Here is a 24,598-nt window from a genome sequence, read left to right as displayed (position 1 = left end):
CTGGCCCCCTGAAGGGGGGATGGAGACCTGGGATTAAGCATTACATAGTGGCCACAGGAATCAGAACAGTCATTTTTAGCTCAGGGTTTATATGACTCGCATTCTAATAGAGAATGGAGAGGAAGTTTGGTCTCAGCTTAGATCATGACTCATGGGCCCACTCTAGTCTACAGTAAGGGAAAAAGATCAGACATTTATTGCCACTTGAAAACTGACAACTGTTTTCCACCTGAAGGACAAAATCAAAGTGGGTATTCTGTACCCACTGTACTTTGTGCCCTGCCCACACCCACGCCTAATGCAAAATTGCTTAAACATGGATTTTGAGAAGAGAGGGCATAGATATGCGGAAAATATGAGGGGAGAATGAAAATGAGCACATGAGTGAAAGGGCTGCATTACCATGGAAACAGGGATGAAGAATTGAAGACATGGGTTCACAGAGCCAAGAAATACACTCGTCCTCACTTCGGTCTCTAGACCTTGCTGTCTACAAACCAGAACAGATGAACAGATGTCGCTTAGCCCTGCTGTCTTCATAGCTCATCCAGGTGAAAAAATTTAGTGTCTCCCAACAATGAGACCCCTGGATGACTCTTTTCCAAATGTATAAGTTTCGTATTTCCTGTGGCACTTGACAAGCCTTCCTTAGGACTCAGTCACACTGTGGAGGTGGGCGTAAGGAAGAAAAGGAAGGAGAGACAAAGAGGTCTCTGGTGGTCTTCTTTCAGTGTTTATTCGGCTGAAATTATTTGTGGGAGAAAGATGGTGAAAGAGAAGGGTAACATAGTTATACTGATTAATTGGATTTTCTTGGTATTATTTTTCAAATAACATCCCTCTTTCCCCCTGAAATAGATTGAACTGCTGCTTTAGACCACAGATGTCTCCCAATGCTCAATTGCTATGCTCAGGGTAATGGTTGTTCTGAAGACCTTCCCAACTACAGTGACATGGAAGAGAACTAGAAATTAGGAATGTGTTTCCTATCTAGGAAGGCATGTGAGAGCACAGTGTAGGCTGGAGGTGTGTCGAATGGGGTGCAGGCCACCTGGTTGGAGGTGGAGTTTGTCCTAGCTACAAACAGAGAAATGGCTGTCCTGGGATTTCCCTTTGCAATGGTGGTGATATGTGTGTATCTTGGCTGTAAATGAGGATGAGATGTGGAAGGTCTTGTGGGCCTCATCATGGAAACTCTGTTTCCTTCTTCTCTCTTCCCACGCTTGTTTTTACTCTTAGTCCCGGTTTATAGGCCCTGCTTGGGTGTAGGCACAGTATAGACAGAAGAGAGGAGAGGTCTGTCTGATACACATCCGTGGGAGGAGGCCCAGAGTAGAAACCAGAGTGGCCTGAGGAAGGCTGTGTGATGTAAAAGAAAAAGCATACACATGGGGCTCGGGACTTGTGACTTTGAGTCCCATTTATAACCTTAATATTTTATGTGATCTCAGATAAGTCTCTCTCTCTCATTCTCGTTCTCACCCTCCTTCTCTTTATCTTTATCTTTTTCTCTCTCTCTCCCTCCCTCCTCACCCCTACTCTTTTTCAAAATGACTGACTGGGATTAAGTGATCTCTCTGATCTCTTTGGGCATTAAGTAAGAAGGAAGGACCTACTTATTGTTTATGTTTCATCTCTGCTTAACAGCAACACCTCTCTTTCACCATATGGATTTTACACACACTACTGCATCATGCTGCTCACCCCTTATCCCTTCTTATAACTGGAAATATCCCAACTTTAGTGAATGCTTTACACTGAGGGAAGATTAATAATAATAATTGCTATCATTTATTAAGCACCTCCCTTATCTATCAGGGACTTAACATACATTACCTGATATTAGCTCTCAATAGCTCAACGAGTTGTGTTACCTGTTTTACATATAAAGAAACTCAGGTTTAGAGGGGACACGTAATTTACCAAGGACACTTAAGAAGTAGGGAGATAGACTGTGATTCCAAACAAGTTATTCTGATTCCAAGGCCCTTGCTCTTTCTACAATTTTCCTTCTCAAGAGTTGGCCATCCTCACCGGGCCCCTTAAAAATATCCCCGTGAGATACCTATCAACAGAGCTGATATTTGACAGGGACAAAATGGTAGATCCATAATGATGGTTAAAATATTTAAATAGTTCAGGGCACCTGGGTGGCTCAGTGGGTTAAGCATTTGACATTGGCTCAGGTCATGATCTTACAGCTGGTGAATCTGAGCCCTGCATGGAGCTTGCTGCCATCAGCACAGAGCCTGTTTCAGATCTTCCTTCCCCCTCTCTCTTTCTGCCCCTTCCCCACTTGTGCACTCTCTCTCTTCCCTGCCAAGTTATGATAAATACCAATTGCTTCAAGTTTCTGAGCACCCATAACCAAGCTAAGTTCCCAGATCTTCCCACAAGATTTCCTAAACTGGCTCTGATTGGCTGTGCTGCTCTAGAAACTTCACCAAATGTTCTGAAAGGCACAACAATCTGAAAGTGATGTGCAATTGTAGGCAGCCCTTTTCCTCTCAACTAGAACCAAGTTGGACCCTTGTTGCTAAACCACTCTGTAAGCCTGACAAAGGCAAAGCTGTTTTATAATCTAGTTGGAGTTCAGAAGGAAAACTCTGCTAATAACTGAACGAAGCAATGCTTCCTTCACTAAGGCTATCCCAAAGCCAAGGACAAATTAATTTTGGTTTATGCTGTCTCTTCTATACTAGGCTATAAGGTGGAGAGTTATTACAGCATGCAAAATGGATAATTTACAAAAATAGTTTCTCTCTTCTTTTACCCCCAATTGCATTTACCACTGTTTTTGGGTGGTGACATTAGGTTTTTTTCCTGTTCTATAATTAATGGAAAGGCTGCACAACTAAAGTCAGACCAACCTGAGTTTAAACCTCAGCATTACGAGATCCCAAATATATGACCCTGGGTAAGTCACTATCTCCCTGAGTTTCACATAACAATAATTAGCTCAAAGGTGATTGTCAGGATTAAGTGTTAGTGTTTACAGGAAGGTTGTATGGATAAATATAAGGTACTCTACACATCCCAGTTATTATTAGCACCTATCATTTTGACTCGCCCATGTTAATATATAGCAAAGCTGATGACATCTCTTTCTTAGAAAAACAAACTTGAGGTATATGATGTTCTCAATGTAGTAATAATGACAGAACTGCAAAGGTTTTCTCTGCTACTGAACTTGCTGTTTCTGCTGATGATTTTTGTTAGAAGAGACCCATTTCACAGCTCTTAATTCCTGACTCTCCTTCTGTCTAACTTCCATCCTATCAGCTGAAATTTCTATTTTTAACTATAACATCCTCAGAACAAAGAGAATTCCCACCTCTATTTGTTGTAGTCAGATTCCAGAACATTGGACAGATTGTGGAGAAATATTTGGGGCATGAACCTTTAGAGAACTGTAGAAAAGAGAAAATCACAAAGGGCTGGAAATGAGAGCAGAAGGGGAAAATGAGGTTTTAAAGGATAATCCAGATAAATATTGATAGAACCAGTGTGGGGATTTTTGGGTTGGAGGGGCAGGCAATTAGTAGAAACATCAGAGAAAAATAACCAGCAAGCTAGGACTTCCTTCCTCATAGACGTTAGATTAAATACAATATTATAATATAAACCAGCATCAAGAAAGATAGCAATCAGATTCCAAAAGGAACCTCTGACCAAGGAATGGAAACTTAGAATGGAACATTCTGGAAAAATAATTTTTTTAATATAAAAGAACTTGGTACTTTAAGCTTTACAAAATTTGGTAAGACCCATGTGACCCCTAATTCCATCAACAAAAGATCAGCATGGCTATGCCCCAAACCTCTTTCCTCTTCACTACAATGTATAAAAAATATACACACATTAGGATTTGAGACCTTGTGGAAAGTCAGGAGCACCTGTCCCACAACATATACTAAATGAGGGTAATTCTTCAGCTCCAGTCTGATTCTCACTTCTCTGCAGGTACAGCATTTGCTGAGCCCTTCCTGTTGCAAGGTACGATGCTGTGTCTGAGATGGGGCTTGGGGAAGGGTTGATGATGAGTGACACATAGCATCCAGATGGGTGACCATGTACCTCTTGCTGAACTTGGTAGAGGCACGTGTGGTGGTTGCTAGAGGCAGGTAAGAGATGCAATGACTTGAATCAGCCTTCAAGGTATAGACAGTTGTCTGCATAGAGAGGGAGGTAGATGACACTGCATAAGCCAAAGAAACAGAAGCGGAAAAGTTGAAAAAAATGCTGGAGGTCAGTGAGTAACACCTGATGGAATCATACTCATTTGGGTGCCTTCTCCGCCTCCCTCATTCAAGACTCACCACTTTCCTGGGTCAGTGAAAGTTGGAAGTGCAGGAACCTCATAAGCCAGGGTCACCTTAAAAGGGGATCTGCCAAGTGGGAAGTAACACCAGAGGCTGCTGGACCATTTTCTAAAGCTTTTGGAGGAAACTATACAAAGGCATTTGCTTTTACAGGTATTATCCATGCAGATATTTTAAACCCAACTCAAATAAACCCATATACATTGGCCTTGAAGGTAAATGTATACAACATTGAATCCCACCAATTCATTTTCAAGAGGATGAAACTGCTCCCCAAGGAGAGAGTGTCATTGACTGGCCAGAAGTCAATGAATTGGACAAGAAGTTTGGAAGAATGCCCACATCTCCCGATTCCTCCCAGTGAGCACTCTTTTCACTGCACCACACTCTGTGTACATGTGGGCGTATGTGTTTGTATGACTTGTCTGAAGGAAATATCTCCACACCCTTCCCTCTATTACCTGAGGCCCCAAAGCCTTCAAAGGTGCCATCTCAACTGGTGCCTGCACTCATCCTTCAATTCTTTCTAACGCTGTCACTGCAGATGTGGTCCTCTGATATCATGTGCCACTTCCTCCAGATTCCCACGAAGAATACCCAGTTTCCTATCGCTCGGCAGCACAGCTTCTTCCCAGCGACCACTCACCAGACAGGTCTATCCCTCCCTCCCTCATAGTATCGCCGAGCTTCTCATTCCCCTATAACACCCATGAACAGGTCTCTGTGGCAGAGATTGCGAAAATTGCTCAATTCCCTGGGCCCACGTCCAGTTGGCCACTGTCGAGATTAGCTTAGATATGGCTTGCATCTTTTCTTTCGGACTTGAAACCATGTGGCTTTCCCTAGTGAGGAAGGTATTCCACTCTCACACAGATTGCTCTAAAAATGGTTGTCCTTCTCAGTGGATGGTAGAGACCTTAACTTGTCTCGCCTTTTTGTTGCCATAACCGTAATAGTCATTCATAGACCTACATACATGAAAGCCCTTCTTTGGAACACTCACATATGGAGAATTCTGGTTCTATAGGCTTTTCCCTGTAGGTATTTACATTGAGTAGAACCTTTGTGCATAGGGCAGAAGAGCAAATAAGAATAGTTAAGAAGGGGCACCTGGCTGGCTCAGTCAGAAGATCATGGGACCCTTGATCTCATGGTCGGGAGTTCAAGCCCCACATTAGGTATAGAGATTACTATATAGCTATAGAGATTACTAAAAACATAATAATAATAAACTTAGAAAAGAAAGGAATAGCTAAGAAATTACAACTTCTGTTCATAATTAAAGGAACTTCTAGAACAGAAACAAGTCTTAGACTACCTCTCAAATTCATCTTTTTTCTCCAACTTGAAGCTGGAAACACTGTTACATGCTTAGTTATAAGTTCATTGTTAACACTTTCTTTTTTTTTTTTTTAATGTTTTATTTATTTCTAGGAGAGAGAGGGAGAGACAGCGTGAACAGGGGAGGGTCAGAGAGAGAGGGAGTCACAGACTGAAACAGGCCCCAGGCTCTGAGCTGGCAGTCAGCACAGAGCCCGACGCGGGGCTCGAACCCACGAACCGTGAGATCATGACCTAAGCGAAAGTCGGACGCTTAACCGACTAAGCCACCCAGGCGCCCCCATTGTTAACACTTTCAAAGTTGATCTCCCTATATAGGCCTCTTAGATTATGATGAATCTGTAACACAATGGGCTCCTTTGGGGAATAGTCACCTACTATGAATATTCATTCATTTAGAGAATAAGTATTTACGAAGCAACTACAATGAATTCTTTTCAGTTTTATGCATTAAGAATACAGCAGTGAACAACCCAGACAAAATCTCTATCCTTGTGAAGTTTATATTCCAATCAGAAAATCAAACAATAAATTGGATGAATAAATAAAATATAAAGTTTGCTAGTGANAAAAAAAAAAAAAAAAAAAAAAAAAAAAAAAAAAAGGCAGGGAAGGAAATACATGAAGGTAACTATTGTAGGCCAGGTTTGACTTCATGAAGAAGGTTGGTTAAGAATGAGCTTTGCAAGGATATATGTAAAGGCCAAGGGAGAGGAATATGGAGAGGTGAAAGAACATGAGAAAAGTGTAGGGTTTAAAAGGAGATAAGTATTTTCAGGAGGCAGAGAGGAACTTAGCCTATATGTGTGTAATATATTTTCTAAGTTGTGGAGGAATGTAGAATAGATCCGTATCACAGAGGATGTTGAAACCCAAGTAGAGGCGTCTATCTCCCATCTCAATCGATGAGATTCTGACACTCTGCTAGGCCTTTGGGGGTTCAGCTGTAAAATGACACATTGCAAGTTTATGGTATGAGAAGCATCAAATTTTAGGGCATAATGTCCCTGTTGAGAAACCGAGACCAGAGAAATGGACTAAATTTCCCAAAGGCATACCAGTAGCAGGTGGCAGAGTAAAGTGTGAGAGTCACATATTCTTTCTTTCCTTCTTTCCTTCCCTCTTCCTTCCTCCCCGCCTTCTTTCCTCTCCTCCATCCTTCGTCTCCTCCCTCCTTCCCCCCATCTTCCCTCCCTCCTTCCTTCCTTCCCTCCTTCCTTCCTTCCTTTCTTCTCTCCTTCTTTCACTTCTTCGTCCCCTCCTTTTTTCCTGCCCTCCTGCCTTCCTTTTAAATTCCCTTCATCACCGAAAAAGCTCTTTGTGAGCTGGAGAGTTCTTGTGGTTTAGATGAGGTCCATTAACTCTGGGAATTAAAGACAGTAGGCAAGTCAGTCTTTCATGTTTTCTTCTCTGGACCAACTGACATTAACGTAGTCAATATTTTGAAGGTGATGAGCTCGGTAAACAAATCCCAATCAAAGCTTTTAAGACTCTTTTCCTAAGTTCATTCTAGTGGTAGTTTCATTTTGACGTTTATCACTTCACAGGAACTCTGTCTAAAGGACAAATTTTTTTCTGCACCACCTCTTTGTGGCTTGCCTGCGTCACAAGCTTAATGTATTCATTTAATTTGCCTGAAAAGGCACAAGCAGTGGACAAAGCGCCGGTGCCCAGAGTTAACAACGACTCGTTGTGCTGACTGCTGTCTCTCCTAGGAGGATATTTTTGCGCTTGGTCTGGACATGAAGTGAAAGAATTTAGCTCAGACAACAGTAACTATGTATTAGTTTTCTCTGGACATGTTTTGTCTGTAACAAGCAGAGGCATCCAAAACAATTTTATTGCCCTAGGAAGGCACCATATATTTGGGATGTTCTCAAAAACAGCTGTTTTAGCGCCTAAATTGTTGCACACCTCCCTAATGATTTTCTTTTTCAAGCCCTTGAAGAATAAAAGTCTAAGGAAACTGGCACTCTTCTTATTTTTTTCCTTTTGTTTTCCCTTGCTCCCACAATTAAAAAAATCAATGTTTATTTATTTTTGAGAGAGAGAGAGAGAGAGAGAGAGAGACAGCATGAGCAGGAGAGGAGCAGAGAGAGAGAGACACACAGAATCTGAAGCAGGCTCCAGGCTCTGAGCTGTCAGCATAAAGCCCAACAGCGGACTCAAACTCCTGAACTGTGAGATCATGATCTGAGCTGAAGTCGTATGCTTAACTGACTGAGCCACCCAGGCGTCCCCTCCCTTGCTCCAACAATTAAAAGCACAGCAATGAAGATGAAGCCATTGATGGCAGCTCCAGGGAGCAGAGGAATGAGAGCTAATGGACAGAGTATAAGGACAGAGTATAAGCTAATGAATGTGCCTCAAGGTACATCGGCCTCAAGGCCTTTTAAGCTCTATTTGGACAGTCAAGTGATGTTTCCCCTCCTTCTCTCTCTTTGAATAAGTGACTAATGGCATCAGAATATATCTTCGGGAGGAACACAGAGATGTTCAGTGGGCAGTGTTAAATGAAATATAAATGCATTGGGGCACCTGGGTGGCTCAGTTAGTTGAGCATCTGACTCGATTTTGACTCAAGTCATGGTCTCAACAGTTGTGGGATTGAGCCCCACGTTGTGTTCCACACTGAGCATGAAGCCTGCTTAGGATTCTCTCTCCCTCTCCCTCTGCCCCTCCCCACGTCTCTAAAATAAAAACTAGCATGCACACACACACACACACACAAATGCATTGATGAACTGAGGGGTTAACTCACAGCTGTGGAGAAACCCAAGTTGACAAATTAGAAAATAATGATCCTGAAGGTTGTGACTGCTAATTGCATAAAGCCATGACACTTTGTTGTTTGTATTATGGGATTTCTTTTCCAAGAGAGATCTTATGTGGACCCTAATGTATGAAACAGGAAACAAAACCAAACAACAAACTCAGAATGGTTGTGGTTGGAGTGACATCCAGGCTGTGGCACCTTAAAAAAAGTTGTTTAACCTTTGAGACCTGGAAATTCTTCATGTATCTCTATGAAGAGCAAATGAAGTAAACTGTGTAAATTGCAAATTTAGAGGCGCCTGGGTGGCTCAGTAAGTTAAGCATCCGACTTCAGCTTGGGTCATGATCTTGCGGTTTGTGAGTTCGAGCCCTGCATCAGGCTCTGTGCTGACAGCTCAGAGCCTGGAGCCTGTTTCAGATCCTGTGTCTCCCCCTCTCTCTGACCCTCCCCTGCTCATGCTCTGTCTCTCTCTGCCTCTCAATAATAAATAAAAATGTAAAAAAATGCAAATTTAAAGATATTTCATTTTAATGGAAGATTCTGAGAGGCAACATCATTAAGGATTAGAAAAAAGTTATTTTGTTTTGTTTTGTTTTGTTTTGTTTTGTTTTGTTTTGTTTTAGAGACAGCATGCACTCAAGGAGGGGAGGGGCAGAGAGAGAGAGAGGGAATCTTTAAAAAAAATTTTTAGCGTTTATTCATTTTTGAGAGACAGAGAGAGACAGAGCATGAGGGGGAGAGGGGCAGTGAGAGAGGAAGACACAGAGTCTGAAGCAGGCTCCAGGCTCTGAGCTTGTCAGCACAGAATCCAACAGGGGTTTCAAACTCATGACCCATGAGATCATGATGTGAGCTAAAGTCGTACACCCAACTGACTGAGCCACGTAGGCGCCCCTAGAGAGAGAGAGAGAATCTTAAGCATGCTCCTCGCTCAGCACAGAGCCTGATCCTACAACCCTGGGATTATAACATGAGCCAAAATCAAGAGTCAGATGCTCAACCAACTGAGCCTCCCACATACCGGAAACGTTATTTTTTAATACAGTATGTCACCTCTCATGAGAAGTAGCAGTTCTTTAGGTTAGAAGAACTTTCTCAATGTCCCTTACATCATAAGATATTTGAAGTTCCCAGATTTGCTGATTTGAAAGACTTGCTCTCGTCTAGTTCAGAGCTTTTTTTTTTTTTTTTTCTTTTGGAAACCAGAGGAAGGGCTGGACAGCTCCTTCCTCTTTCTGGATGGGCAGAAGGTTCTCGCTCCTTCATGCAGACCTGGGAGACCTGGGAAGATGTGGGGGCACCCTGGGGTGGTTTCTGAACGGACTATGTGTTTCAGATCTCAGAAGAACAGCACTGCGCCACAGAAGGTCCTGAAGTCTGAGCCAGGGCCATGGAGGGCTCGGTGCTGAGCCCCACATCCTGGGAGAAGCGGAGGGCCTGGCTCCGGCAGAGCCGCCACTGGCAGACCCAGGTCTTGGAAGAGGAGGCTGCCGCTGCCCTGCAAGATGCCTCAGATCCTGAGCCTTCCAGCCTGGATGACGTTTTCCAGGAAGGTAAGAGGCGGTTAGACAACAGACTTCCACGTTGCCTGGTGGGAGGGGGGGAAATGTGCCGACAGGCACAGGTCTGCCGAGTGTGGGCAGCGGGTCCCTGGTTGAGGCTAAGCATTCAGGGAGGATCCTTCTGAGGAGTCTGATGAGTTTCAAGGAAGAAGAGTGAAGTGGTACAAGGTACAGATTATGGGAGACAGGGAGATAGACATAAGATTAGGAAAAATTGTTGCATCATCCATCAAACATCATCCATTGTTGCATCATCCCGAGCTGTTAGGGCCTGAGGTCAGGGTTCTCTTGAACGCCTTGGGGTGTTTTTATTTTGTCTGTGCAACAAGGCTCCACTCAGTGTGGATGCTGGGACTCTGGCTGTAACTCTGCTGCTAGAGAGCTGCATGACCTTTGGCAAGTCACCTACCTCTCAAAGGCGTATTTGTCTAATTGAAGTGGTCGTGCCTCAAGTAGTGGTAGTACATTTTCTACATGACCCTCAGAGCTTCTTCAAGGCTCAAATGAGACTATAGACAAAGAGTTAAAAAAAAAAAACACTTTTATATAAATAAATCCATCCCTGCTTATTTGGCAGAAAACAAAAGTGTAAACACAAAATTCTGATTTTTGCTGTCACTTTGTTTTCTTTTTATTATTTTTTAAAATTTTATTAGAGAAGAAGCCACCCCTGTTCCCTAACCTGGAGGAAAAGGGAGCCGTGGGGCTGTCATCCTGGGCATTTTCCAGGTTCTGGGAAGAAGTGGGAGGGAAGCAGAGAGAGAAGAAATATACACTATTTTTATACGTGGGAGTATTCCTCTCATATCTTACAGAAAAGCTTTGTGGGGTTAAAGGGGTCATGGCATGGCTTACATAAGGATAAAGTTGCAGAACGGGCTGAGTTGCAGGGAGGAAGTCTGACCTCCTTTAGCTCTCATGGCAATCTGATCTCTGCTGTTTCCAGGGAATCCGATCAGTAAGATTGAAGACTGGCTGCAGGACTGTGGGTAAGTGCCGGAGGGGCCGTGGCACCGAAATGGGTGGACGGCGGGATCTGCTAACAGGCACTGACTCTCGGGAGCTCAGAGACAGGGAAATGGGTTTGATTTGGGCCTAATGATTAGATAGATGCGAGGTTGAAATGGTGGGCGGGGGGTTGTGGATTGCAAGGGTTTGGGGTGAATGTGGGCACTGGGCCTTGAGTGAGTTGCAGCTCTGGGCAGAGACTAAGTTAAGAGTGGAGGTCTGGAAATCCAGGCTGGATGTGGTCTAGAGCCCAGAATGATGGAAATCTGCAGTTGTGGGCACTGTCTGGGCTGTTTCTGATCCCTCCTCCATTGCTTCTTCTTCAGACTGGAGTCTGACACCGTATAACAAAAGAGGGGTTAGAAACCCAATTGGCCTTTTTTTTTTTTAATTTAAACTCAAGTTAGTTAGCCTGCAGTGTATTATTGGTTTCTGGAGTAGAATCCAGTGACTTATCACTTACATACAACACCCAGTGCTCATCTCAAGTGTCCTCCTTAATGCCATCACCCATCTAGCCCATCCCCCACCACCTCCCCTCCAATAACCCTCCGTTTGTTCTCTGCATTTAAGAGTCTCATATGGTTTGACTCCCTCTCTCTTTTTATCTTATTTTTCCTTCCCTTCCCCTAAGCTCATCTGTTTTGTTTCCTAAATTCCACACATGAGTGAAATCATAAGATATTTCTCTGAAACCTAATTGTTCTTATGATCATAGGAATTCATCACTGTGTTCATTTCTACCACAGAACACAGGAAGCAGTGAAGAACTAGAGAAGGTACTTCAAGGCAAAATGCAGTATCTCTCTCCTCAGAAACAGTAAAATATGATACCCCACACCTCATCAGTACCATCTTAGGCTCAGTCTACCCAGACACAGAGGGAAAGTTTCTATGCCCTACTTAAACCTGATCCTCTGTGTGATGATGCTGAGAATTCAGCTCCTTAGTGCCCCTCCAGGAATGTTTCAGACTTTACATATTCTTTCATCTGAACTCACCTGTAAACATATAAATAAACCCATCCTTGCTTATTTGGTAGGAAGGTCATTTATTTCAACTCTGTCCCAGAAGGTGAGGTCAGGAAGGACTTATCTTGTGTTTTTGTGGTTTACAAATCATATTGTCCTTATTGTCTTAATCTGGTTCACAATTCCTTGACTTCAGAGTAAAGTTGCCCTCAAAGTTCAGAAAGCGAGGCGATGGTGGTAATAGGAATGTTGGCACATTTTGGTGCATCATAACTGTCCTAGGATTTACAATGCTTCACCTGATACCTACTGGAGAACCAATAACTGGTTCCGTTAATGTCTTTCTGTCATGCACACTCTTGGGTCAATTTACATCAGTAATCATTGACAGTGCATTTGCCAATGTCTGATTGTCTAAATGTCCTGAAAGGGGGCCAAGTAATTTAAAATACTTGAATTAAAACTTACTAAGTATGGGGCGCTTGGGTGGCTCAGTCAGTTAAGTGTCCGACTTCAGCTCAGATCATGATCTCACAGTCCATGGGTTTAAGATCTGCATCAGGCTCTGTGCTGACAGCTCAGAGCCTAGAGCCTGGTGAGATTCTGTATCACCCTCTCTCCCTGCTCCTTCCCCATTCATGCTCTGTCTCTGTCTCTCAAAAATAAATAAAAGTTTAAAAAAACATACTATGTTCTAGCTGAAAAGAATAAATTCACAGAAATACAAGATTGTAAACTCCAGATATTACCTTTCCCCACCTATATTCTACAAAGATAAACCCTAAACAAAACATGGACTGAAAAAATAGTCTGGTGAGTAAAAAGTTCCAAGATTTGAGCCAAAACTTGTGCTCATTCTCTGTATAATCACCTGTAAGAAAACAATCGACGCTCCTTCTATTTCAGACTCCTCACCTAGAATGTGGAGAGCTAGAATAATAAAGTTTCAAAGTTTCTTGTGAGATTTAAATGATACAATATATGCACAAGTGCTTTATGCTCTGTAATAATATGTGAGTGGTAAGGCTTATAAAGGAGGGACTTTGTGCTACTTGAAAATTTCACAAAATAGATCTGCTTGTATATTTAGCATCTGTCTGTCTAGATCTCTTTATTTCTCAGAAAAATATGTGTAGAAGGGATACACACCAACTCTAAGATAGTGGTTACCTCTGGGAAGGAAAAAAGTGGGAAATAATAGGAGTAAAATGAGGCGGTAGTTATATTTTTTAATATTATATTTATATTTTTATTAAGAGAGTTCAGAAACAAATATGGCAAAATGCTTATAGGTGTGAAAGTAGGGTTGCAAGAGCAAGGGTGTCTGTCATATTTTCTTTACCTTTCTACTCATTGAAAAAAATTTAATAGTCAACTTTAAAAAGCCCATAGGAAAGTCTCTTAACATTTGTCAAGGTGCCTGCGTGACTCAGTCAGTTAAGCATCCAACTCTTGATTTCGGCTCAAATCATGATCTCATGGTTTATGAGTTCGAACCCCACATTGCTCTCTGTGCCAAGAGTGCAGAGCCTACTTGGGGTTCTCTCTCTCCTCTCTCTCTCTTTCTCTCAATATAAATCAACAAACTTAAAAAATCCACATTTGTAAAAAAAAAAAAAAAATCCACATTTGTCTCTGAAGGGGGAATTATTAGGTTTATAAAGTATTTCCAATTATATCTATTTTCTAATCCCCCCTAATACAAATGCAATACTTTTTAGTTATATGGGAAAATTAGAAAAATTAAAGGTTGATGATGATTGATGGTAGCAAAAGAACTCTTGATTTTTATAATAGACATTGAAGGGGCGCCTGGGTGGCTTAGTCGGTTAAGCGTCCGACTTTCGCTTAGGTCATGATCTCGTGGTTCGTGGGTTCGGGCCCCGCGTCGGGCTCTGTGCTGACTGCCAGCTCAGAACCTAGAGCCTGTTTCAGTCTGTGACTCCCTCTCTCTCTGACCCTCCCCTGCTCACGCTGTCTCTCTCTCTCCTAGAAATAAATAAAACATTAAAAAAAAATTTTATAATAGACATTGAAGAAGATAGGGATAATGCATTCCACATATGACTTTCTGAGTCACCACAATGTTCAATTCTTAAGCCGTCAAGACCACAGAGGAGAGAAGATGAACAAGGAACCCACTTTCACTGGATATCTGTCCACTCTGTTGACAGATGCCCGGGAGGCACTTTTCAAATTTTATTTCAAGGCTATATGGTTTCCATTTTCTTTCCAATGCCAAATAAACATGCTCTGATAGCAAGACAGTTTTGTTTTCTGACAAGCTCTCCAAGAACACCCACCAACTTCCTGGGTAATTTAGTGTCAGTGTCTCTCAGTGTATTGAATCTAGTGGCAGACCATTCCACTGCAGATCTAGATCATGTATATCTTCACAAACTATGCCTCTCCTTTTTATTTCTCCTCTTAAGGCTCCCAGTGGGTTTTCTAGGATATGAATGTGCTGCTTGTGAATCATCAGAGGTTGGGTTAAGAGCCCAAAAATCATCTGTGTGACCTTCAGTTTAAATCTCGCAGGCAAGATCTATAGAAATTGCTGGAAGAGGCTAAAAATAGTCACATCCTTCTTCTCACAATCCAATCCTCCTCCTACTTTTGTTTATGAACTGGGTATACAAGACAAGTGGCACCTGGGCTCTTCTATTTCAGACTTGAGATGATGTTAAGGGACCTTTCAGTGGAAGATGGAGAGAGAGAAGCAGCTACGGATCTAGCCCCTAGTCATGGGTTTTGTCCTAAACATTAACACAGGAGAGACCTGGGACTTGGGTGATGGCTGTGAAATTTTAAATCAACTTCAGGTCAATCAGTAGATCCAGGCTCATTTTCATACTTCTGTAGTTATATACACAGCCTACTGTTCCAAAGCTCATCCTGGGCTGGTCCTCATATAGAGTGTATAGACATGCCTGCCAGGGCACAACTAGAGAAGAGAAATATAGGCTGAACACTGAACAAAACTTGTATCTAGTGCATAGGACTGAGTTTTGCTTGGACAAACCAGAAATTTTACCAGTGGTATTTTTTAAAGTAAATTTTATTGAAGTATAGCATACACATCAATAGAATTTTTCCTTTTAATATAACCATAGTGCAGCTCACCAGGTATATGTGTCAGTTACACTAGATGAATAAGTTTTAGAGATCTATCCAACATAGTGCCTATATTAACAATGCAGTATTGTCAATGCAATATTGCGCACTTCGAAATTTGTTGAGGGTAGATCTCATGTTAAATGTTCATTCTTTTTTGTCATTGTGAAGCATTAATTTACCATACAACTTGTCCTTTTTACAATAGAGATTTTGTGTCTCCAGTTCTGGAAGGCTCTGATACTTGTGTTATGTGTAGGTACAGCACAAGCATTAAATGCAATAGTCGATCTCACTATTCTAATAGTTGACTTTATATGTTATCGTTTTTTAGTAGTAATAGTACCCCAATGTTCATTGCAGCACTCTCAACAATAGCCAAAACATGGAAAGAGCCTAAGTGTCCATCATCTGACTAATGGATCAAGAAGATGTGGTTTATTTATACGATGGAATACTACATGGCAATGAGAAAGAATGAAATCTGGCCATGTGTAGCAACATGGATGGGCCTTGAGGGTGTTATGCTAAGTGAAATAAGTCAGGCAGAGAAGGACAAATACCATATGTTTGCACGTATAGGAAGATTAGGAGGAACTTAATGGAGAGCCGTGGGGGAGAAGAAGAGGAAAAATAGTAGGGGAGAGGGTGGGAGGCAAACCATGAGAGACTCTTGAATGCTGAGAACAAACTGAGGGCTGAGGTGGGGTGGGAGGGGGGGAAGGTAAGTGATAGGCATGGAGGAGGGCACTTGTGGGGATGAGCACTGGGTGTTATATGGAAACCAACTTGACAATATACGATTTAAAAATAAATTAATTAATAAATTAATTAATAAATTAATTAATTAATTAAAAGTATACTTATCATGATGGGCACTGAGTCATGTATAAAACTGTTGAATCACTGTATGTACACCTGAAACTAATATAACACTGTATGTTAACTATACAAGAATTAAAATTAAAAACTTAATAAAAAAGTAGTAATAGTAAACATAAATTTATACTGATATTTGTAATAGTATATATGCTAACATATATGTTCATAATATTATATGAAAATATATTTTTGTGTAATTATCTGTTAGGAAAAGAAGCACATTTTTAGTGTTGCCCATTCTTTTATTTTTAATTTAAATTCAAGTTAGTTAACATTGAAATTAGTGATTCATCACTTACAAATAATACTCAGTGTTTATCCCAACAAGTGTCCTCTTTGATGCCCATCACCAGTTTAACCCATCCCACATTCACCCCCCAGCACTCCGGAAACCCTCAGTTTGTTCTCTGTATTTTAGTCTCTTATGGTTTGACTTTTTGTCTTATTTTTCTTTCCCTTCCCTTATGTTCATCTGTTTTGTTTCTTAAATTCCAGATATAAGTGAAATCATATGAGAGTTAACCATCCTTAATTACCTGTGTGTATTATTTCATATTTTATAATGTACCTTGATGTGCAGGTTTTTTTCATGAAGACATAAAAATACACATTTTTGAAAACATGGCTGATTTTTCACCATTGAAAGGAAGGTACCAATAAAAGATGTCTATATATGCACTGATTTATTTTGTAAAACTTGAACACAACTTGATCTATGGATGTTCAGTTAGTAGACTTATTACCATTAATTAGTAATTGAACGTTTCATTGAGTGATTACATACTGAGACTAGATTCAAAGCATCCTGTGCAACTTCCCTTTTAAAAACTTTGAGCAAAAATGAACTCTATAAAGTTCACAAAGCATTAGTCCTCAGAAGTGGACATATCTAGGTATCCACATCCCCTCATGTAATATCTGAGAACAGAGCAGCAGCCAGGAAGCAGGAATGCAATCACCTGTTTTAGACACAGAATTCTTCCTTGTTTGTAAAACTGAGTTATTTCTCACTACCATGGATGCTGATTTCTGTCTGTTCCTCTTGTGGAGATGGTAAATGTTTGATAAGACCATATCTCACAATGTAAAATTAGAATCTCTAACCAAGATGTAGTTTCTGCTGCTTCCTGAGAGATATGATCATCTGCAAGAACATGGCGTTCTTGCAGAGCAAAAGAAGAGGGCATGGGAAGCTAAATGACCTCCTCCTAAAAGTTGAAAAATATCAATGCTTGTATCTGTGATGTGGAAATTATGGTACCCATACCTCTGCTTATAAAAATGTATTTCTACATTTTTTTCTATATTTTGTTTCTATATTTTTTCTTCCCTGTTTTACTTAGCAACTGCAGACCTGTCACTTTCTGAGCTGACTTTGGACAGAGGGATCAGTGCAATGGCAGCATCATCTAAAATACAGTGCACTCCAGTCCCACTTCCCTTGACTACTTCTTTTTCTTTTAATTTTTTAAATTTATTTTTGAGAGAGAGAGAGAGACAGCATGAGCAGGGGCGGGTCAGAGAGAGAGGGAGATACAGAATCTGAAACAGGCTCCAGGCTCTGAGCTGGCTGTCAGCACAGAGCCTGACATGGGGCTCAAACCCACAAACCGTGAGATCATGACTTGAGCCGAAGTCAGACGCTTAACCGACTGAGTCACCCAGGCGCCCCTTCCCTTGACTACTTCTATGAATTTGTCAAATAACCACTCTGTCTTAGTTTTCTTCAACATAACAGCAATTAAATACTGCTGGTTCTCATTGGAAAATTATGTGAACTTGTGAGATTTATTAGAGGAAAAGCACCTTGGAAAATGTAGTGACTTCAAGCTTCATTTCTGCTCCTCAGATACTCTGAAGAAGGGTTTTTTGAGGAAATAGGACAGTCAGGCTACAATGGTGAGTATAGGCTCTGCTATTTCCTCTGTTGTTCTCTTATCTGGACAGTGATTTGGCTGTGTGTGTGTGTGTGTGTGTGTGTGTGTGTGTGTGTGTGTGTGAGAGAGAGAGAGAGAGAGAGAATATATGTATGCACACACATATGCACATATAAGAATGCTGACTGCCTTCTAACTGTCTCTAAAACACCTATTAGTGGTCACAAGGCAGTCGAGGAGGTCCAAAAGATATAGAAAACATGGGCTCAGCTGACAGGCTGACTAGTACTCAAAGATTATCTTATATCAGTGGTTGTTCAGCTAACAACCACTGCTATAGGAAAAGAGCTTTATAAGATGTGGGTGTTTCTGTGTGTGAGTACACAGCTCCATGTGCCCACTATCTGACAGAGGATTGCGTCCGTGACTATGTGATATAAGGGACAGGTTAATTATAGGTGGCTGTTGAAGTCTTTCTAAATCGAAATATAAATGTGATTTCTGAGGTAGTATATGTATAGCTGGGGGGAGTTTTGCAAACATGTGATGTCTGATATGATTATGTGTTTATAGATGTTCATGCATGCATGTATGTGTGTGTGTGTGTGTGTGTGTGCATGTAAGTCTATTTTCTGTGACCTTTGCCTTATTCCACAGGGTGCCTCAGCCATGGAACCAGCTTTGAAGATGATTTGACCCTCGGAGCAGAGGGTAAGTGGCAACAGCTCTCTGACGTTGGAATCAAAGAGGCTATACATCAGATACTTAAGAAATGAAAGGGGAGAGTGAAAGGGGAGAATGTGAAAAAAAGCAACCCATTCCCTAGGTCTTATCTATAGAGAAAAAGCAGTCTCATTATGATCTAAAGTAAAACTCATAAAGCATCATGTGCCCAGACAGACATATTTCCTCACCAGCCTGACATGATGTCTACCAGTCCATCATGAGGGCTTTCATTTGGCTCCTGGGAAGACAACACATAAAATCACCATGACATTGGCTGCCCAGACAACGTTGAAACTGTTCTGTATAGGAAGCCTAAAGCAGCCTAAATACTGGGTATAAGAGAGAGATTGCACCGCAAGAAGATAAGGGTTTAAATAAAGGATGGAGGTGTTGCAATATACCAGTGTCCCCTGGGACCCGTAGAGACTCACATTTTGGGGCAGGAACACTAGCATAGAACGCTGAATGATGTTATCCTCCTCAAGACAGAGAAACTCTTGTCTAGACACCAGTCATGGTTTATAAGCTCAGAGGCTTAGGGCCACTTGTTCTCTGCCATGTCTGTCCCCCTTTCAGGTCTGTGTTTGATCATCTTTAGATACTCCCATGAAGAGCAGAGTTCATGGGGTTCATTAAGCCTGTAGTAGTGGCAGAGGGGAATGGAGGGGGGTGAGTTTTAAGTTGAGAGAGGCAGCATAGGTGATTTTCATTTTCCTTTCTAACTTTCTTCTTGCCTTTTTATTCCTTGTCCAGCCACACTACTGGCCGCCAATAGCAAAGTCTTCTCCAGGTAAGTGTCAGGGTCCCAGACTGAATGATGTCTTCTTCAGGAGCTACTGAACTAGGGTAGGTGTCAGAGTCAAAGAGATCGAAAACAAAGAGCTAAAGAGTCACAATAGAGAGTGAGATTTTCCAACCAGGAATGAGGCCCTCGACTGAGTTTGCACAGTAGATGGTAGAAGGTACACAGCAGGGGATAAATATGCCGAACAGAGCACGTCTTGGAGCCAGGATGCAGATGGCTTACAAGATTCATGTGACATCAGCTCCTTTCCCTGCAGGAGTTTCCTGGAGGCAGCCCGGCCCTGCCAGCTGCTGGATCTCGGCTGCAGTTTGGCTTCCAGTAGCATGACTGGTGGGACGAACAAGACTAGTTCAAGGTAGGTGCCAAGTTCGGCAGGGCTGTACAAGCGTCGAAGAAGAGAGGCAGAAGAGAGTGGAACCAAGAGCCCTTGCCCATTTTTTCTTGGATACCTTATTGGAGATTTTATGCAGTCACGTTCTGGAGAAGTATGTCCACATTTGCTTCAAGAACAACTTGGGGGGAGGGGAGCACAGTGCAGAAGAACCCGGTTCTCAGAAATGGATGCTGTGTCAAATAGCTGTGAACTTGTTCGCCAGGAGGTGTAGTGTGGGTATCACCACAGTTCCTGGACTTACAGTGATTGTTTACAATAAATGTAGTGATTGATTTGTTGATTGAATGAATCAGTTAAATGTTGAAGCGCTCAGGCAATTTTGTATCCCCTTATACAGATGGGGCAATGACTAGGTAAAATTTGAAAAGATGAAGCAAAGTTCTTGCCCCCAAGAGCTCAACAGTCAAATAGGGTGAACAAAAGACACACACAAACAGCTTTAAGGTGGGAAGTTATGAAAAATAATGCACTATAATAAAAAGTGTTTGGAATTTGGTTTCAAGGTTCGAATGTGAGAAACCGTTCTCACATTTATTAGCTGCTTAATTATCTTTAGTGATTTGTCCTCACTACGCCTCCACCCTGGCCACACCCCACTTCAATTAAGTCAGACTCTGGAGATGAGACTCAGATATCTGCACTTTTTCCACTGAAATATACTTGATATACAATGTTATATGAGTTTCAGGTGTACAGCCTAGTGATTCAACACTTCTGTACATTACGCCTTATAAGATAGGATAAGTGTGGTCACCATCTGTCACAACAACAATGTTATTACAATGTTACTGACTACATCCCCTATCCTGCACTTTTCATCGCCATGATTTATTTATGTGGAATGCATCATTATTGAGCTCTAGTGTCACCTAGCTTGGTGGCACACAGCTTTGGATGTAGACACATGTTAGTACCATACTGACAGAGACAGAGAGAGCTTGATTTTCTGTAATGCAGGGCTTCTGTCCTGAAAATAGGGCTACAAAGGGGTTTACCTCTCAAAATCAGGTTTTGAACATTGGTTAATTTTTACCTCCGGGTAAGAATAAAATGACTTTTGTGTTTCTTACACACTTGCTCCCTAGTTGTCCCACACAACCGTCAAGGTAAGCTGAGTAGCAAGCTGCAAAGCACTTGACAAAAGCCAGCTAAGTCATAGTATATGCAGGTGGGAACTGACCGATTAATAATCCATAACCATAAGATTTCTTTAAATCTATAATGCTTTTGATTTTTTCAAATCCCTCTCATAGCAAATTTTCATCCACTGGCAATGTTGTTTAAAGTACTATGATAGAATCTAATTGGGTTAAGCCAGGGCTGGAAGGTAATTCCAGACAGAAAATGTAGGTTCACAGAAGTGAAAGCTTTTCTCACAAAGTGGAAGTTAGAGAAACGATCAGGAAGATAAGTCTCCTGACACTTTTATTAGTTACTCTGGATGACCTTGAAACTCAAAGTTGCCCCTATTTTTCCAAACTCCCTCCTTTCAGCATCTCTGAGATTCTGGACAAGGTGCAAGAAGATGCAGAAGATGTTCTCTTCAGTCTGGGCTTTGGCCAAGAGGACCACAAAGACACTTCTCGGATTCCTGCCCGATTTTTCACTACCCCTTCTCAGGCCAAAGGCATTGATTTCCAACTCTTCCTGAAGGCCCAGGTGCGGAGGATTGAGATGGAGGACCCTTGCCTCATGCTGGCCAGTGAGTATTGTCATAGATCTGCTCTATGTCTCTGCCATTCACAACAGGGTGCAGTGGCTATAGATCCTACTTCCTCTTGATCAGTTTCACTGACCCTTTGTCTCTTGTGTCTATTTCTTTGCTGTTGTTTTCAACATGGAGAATTTCGATGTACGCCTCTCCCTCTTAAAGAAATAGTCTTGAAGACACTTCATATCACTATTACGTTCTTAGGTTTTCTCTCCTTTAGCTGAATCAAATGAGAACAATCTCTTCAAGTCTTATCCCCATTTTTATTTCTCATTTGGAACAATAGAATGGTCCTCATTTATAGCCACTATATTAAAATCATTTCCCTTTAGGGCAATTGTTCTCAAAGCTAAATATGTTAAATTGTCCAGAGACTTTATAAAACATTCATATTCATAAGCTTTTTTTTTTTCCATAGAGGGAGAGGTTCAGGAATATTTATTTTATTTTCTTAAAAAAATTTTTATATAGTTTATTTATTTTTGAGACAGAGAGAGACAGAGCATGAGTGGACAGAGAGAGAGGGAGACACAGAATCTGAAATAAGCTCCAGGCTCTGAGCTGTCAGTACAGAGCCAGATGCGGGGCTCCAACCCACGAACTATGAGATCATGACCTGAGCCAAAGTCAGAAGCTTAACCAACTGAGCCACCCAGGTGCCCAGGAATATTTATTTTAAAAAGCACACAGGATTCTTATGTGTAATCCTTAGACCACATCCAGTGTAACAATTATTTAAATTGTCCTGATTCCATACTAAGAAAAGATATGAGAGGCCTTCTCTAGCTAGAGGAGGGATAAAAGACTCTATCTGATTCTTTTTTTTATGTTTATTTCTTTATTTTGACAGAGAGAGAGAAAAAGATACAGCAAGCACAAGCAGGGGTGGTGCAGAGAGAGGTGGTGAGAGAGATAGAATCCCAAGTAGGCTCTGTGCTGTCAGCAAAGAGCCTGACATGGGACTCAGTCTCACAAACTATGAAATCATAACCTGAGCCAAAATCAAGAGTCAGACGCTTAACCAACGAAGCCAGCCAGGCACCCCTCTATTTGACTCTATATGTTAGAATATGTTTCAAATTATATTCTGCTACATCCTCAACATGACTAGGTTTCTGACAGTGTTGTTTCAGATTCTTTGCATTGGATTCAACTTAAAATAAGCTTGGTAAAACTACATCCCTGAGCTCTACCCATTGCAACAATGATTTTGAGTTGGAGTATATTCACAACTTTAGATGATTCTTATGTACACTAAAATGAGAGTATAATTTATTGTATTTATTTTATGTGCCAAGTACACAATTAGATATTAAATTCTGGAAGAGCAGCCTAGAGAAGAGAAACATGATTCTTGCCTTTTGGAAGCTTACAGTCTAATAGCTGCATGGCTTATCTCAGTGCTTTTCAAGCATGGATGTGCACATGAATTACTAAAGGATATTATTAAAATGCTTGAGATACAGTCTGAGATTTTACATTTATAACAGGTTCCTAAGGAGGGCCCATACTTCTGGATCAGTGACCACACTTTGTGAAGCAAGATCTAATATAATGATATAGTCCCTGAGTGCAAGCCCCTCATTGGGCATAGAGTTTGCTTTTAAAAAAATGAGAGAGTCCATCAAAATTTCTGTACCTTAGTCCACTGGCTAATAATTGCCATTCTTCAAATTTGTTGCTGCCCAGAAACCTTCTAGAACCCTAAAGTTTTGTCTGTCTAAGAAAGGATGTTGGTTTTGTCCTTTTTTGCCATGTTTGTCATCTAAAGCAAATAGTACTAGAAGGCATTGTTTAGAATAGACGGACAGAAGAAAGGACATGTTAAATCAGGATATAGAAAAGTTCCTCATCCCATATAGAATTCATTTTTGGACTGAAGGAAGATATCTATTCAGGATGGGGACTCATGAAGTCAAGAAAGTCAAGAAAAGGGATCCTGGGTGTGAGAAATCTAAGTGGGATAAACACTGGTGGGGAAAATGGCATCTTCTTTCTGAATTTTGAGCCTTAGGAAGGCTATTGAAGGAAGAGATACAAGTGATAATTTACTGATGACCCCCAGATTCACCATCTTCAACCCTTGTGCCCAGGCAGGTTTAAGCAGGTGCAAACACTGGCCGTCACTGCTGATGCCTTCTTCTGTCTCTACTCCTATGTGTCTAAGACACCGGTCCAAAAGTTCACACCATCCAACATGTTCTGGAGCTGCAACCCAACTGATGTGCCGTCTATCAAGATTCTGGCTCCAGAACCTGAACCTCACTCACCCAGAGAGCGCCTCCGGAAAGCCATCTCCAAGATGTGCCTGTATACATGCCCCCGAGATCGGCTGTCACCACCCCATAATATCACCAAAAGGAACAGTTTGGACCGAGTGGTATGGGAAGTGATGGACAGAGTGAGAGGAGATAAGCTGGTCTTCCAGCAAGACCTTGGGTTTGGGCCAAGCTCAGAGTAAGATCCTGTTCCCTCAACCAGGGATACACAGCTGCCCAATTCTTCTGGTTCATGTGCTCTTTGCCCTGAAGAGGAAACCCAGCAGGGCATACTCACAATGCAAGCACCATCACAAACTCTGGATTCTAACCCAGAGGCAACCTGTTGCACACATTCTCTGCCCAAAGCAGATCTACAGTGGAGCACAGACCCTGCACACGTTAAGAGAGAGCTGTGGGGTCTACAGGCCACCAATAAGGAAATCCATTCAGCCAAGGATGAGACTTTCTGGAAAAGAAAGAGCAGAGCAAGAAAGAGCCTGTTTCAGAAGAATCCCATGAGCAGAATGGTTAAGTCTTTGGACCTGTCCATCATCCAGCAGAGCCAAGAGTGCCCAACACTGCACCCATCTCTAACTCAGCAGCTGCAGGACACTTGTGACTTGGAGGACATGAGAGGGTTGGGGGCAAGAGAGAGCCTGGTAGAGAAAGATTTTGTATTCTTGCCATTGGGTAAAGGGAATCCAGGCTCCCTATCCTCATCAGATATCCCAATTCTTGAATTGCATTCAGAAACTTTTGGGGGCAGGTTAATAGAGGGTTAATAGGTCTGATTTCTTAGGAGCATCCAAATTTCCAGAGCTTTTTTAATTCCTCATCTGATCTGATCT

General features: G+C 41.7%; 1 protein-coding gene across 1 annotated transcript in view; it reads left to right on the top strand.

The window, feature by feature from the left end:
- TESPA1 (thymocyte expressed, positive selection associated 1) overlaps positions 1-24,554 on the top strand; it is a 26,097-nt gene extending 1,543 nt beyond the window's left edge. Inside the window, 8 exon segments of the mRNA XM_039217013.1 lie at positions 9,776-9,992; positions 10,948-10,990; positions 17,826-17,875; positions 18,511-18,564; positions 19,333-19,369; positions 19,641-19,739; positions 21,272-21,480; positions 23,583-24,554. Coding sequence (XP_039072944.1) covers positions 9,830-9,992; positions 10,948-10,990; positions 17,826-17,875; positions 18,511-18,564; positions 19,333-19,369; positions 19,641-19,739; positions 21,272-21,480; positions 23,583-24,532 — 1,605 coding nt within the window. The 5' untranslated portion in view covers positions 9,776-9,829 and the 3' untranslated portion in view covers positions 24,533-24,554.
- The last annotated feature ends 44 nt before the right edge of the window (positions 24,555-24,598 follow it).

Source organism: Hyaena hyaena, unplaced genomic scaffold (assembly GCF_003009895.1).
Source record: "Hyaena hyaena isolate Hyena2069 unplaced genomic scaffold, ASM300989v1 scaffold_663, whole genome shotgun sequence".
In the NCBI taxonomy this organism is placed as follows: Eukaryota; Metazoa; Chordata; class Mammalia; order Carnivora; family Hyaenidae; genus Hyaena; species Hyaena hyaena.
Note: the sequence above shows the minus strand (reverse complement) of the source record. Positions and strands in the feature narration are given on the sequence as shown.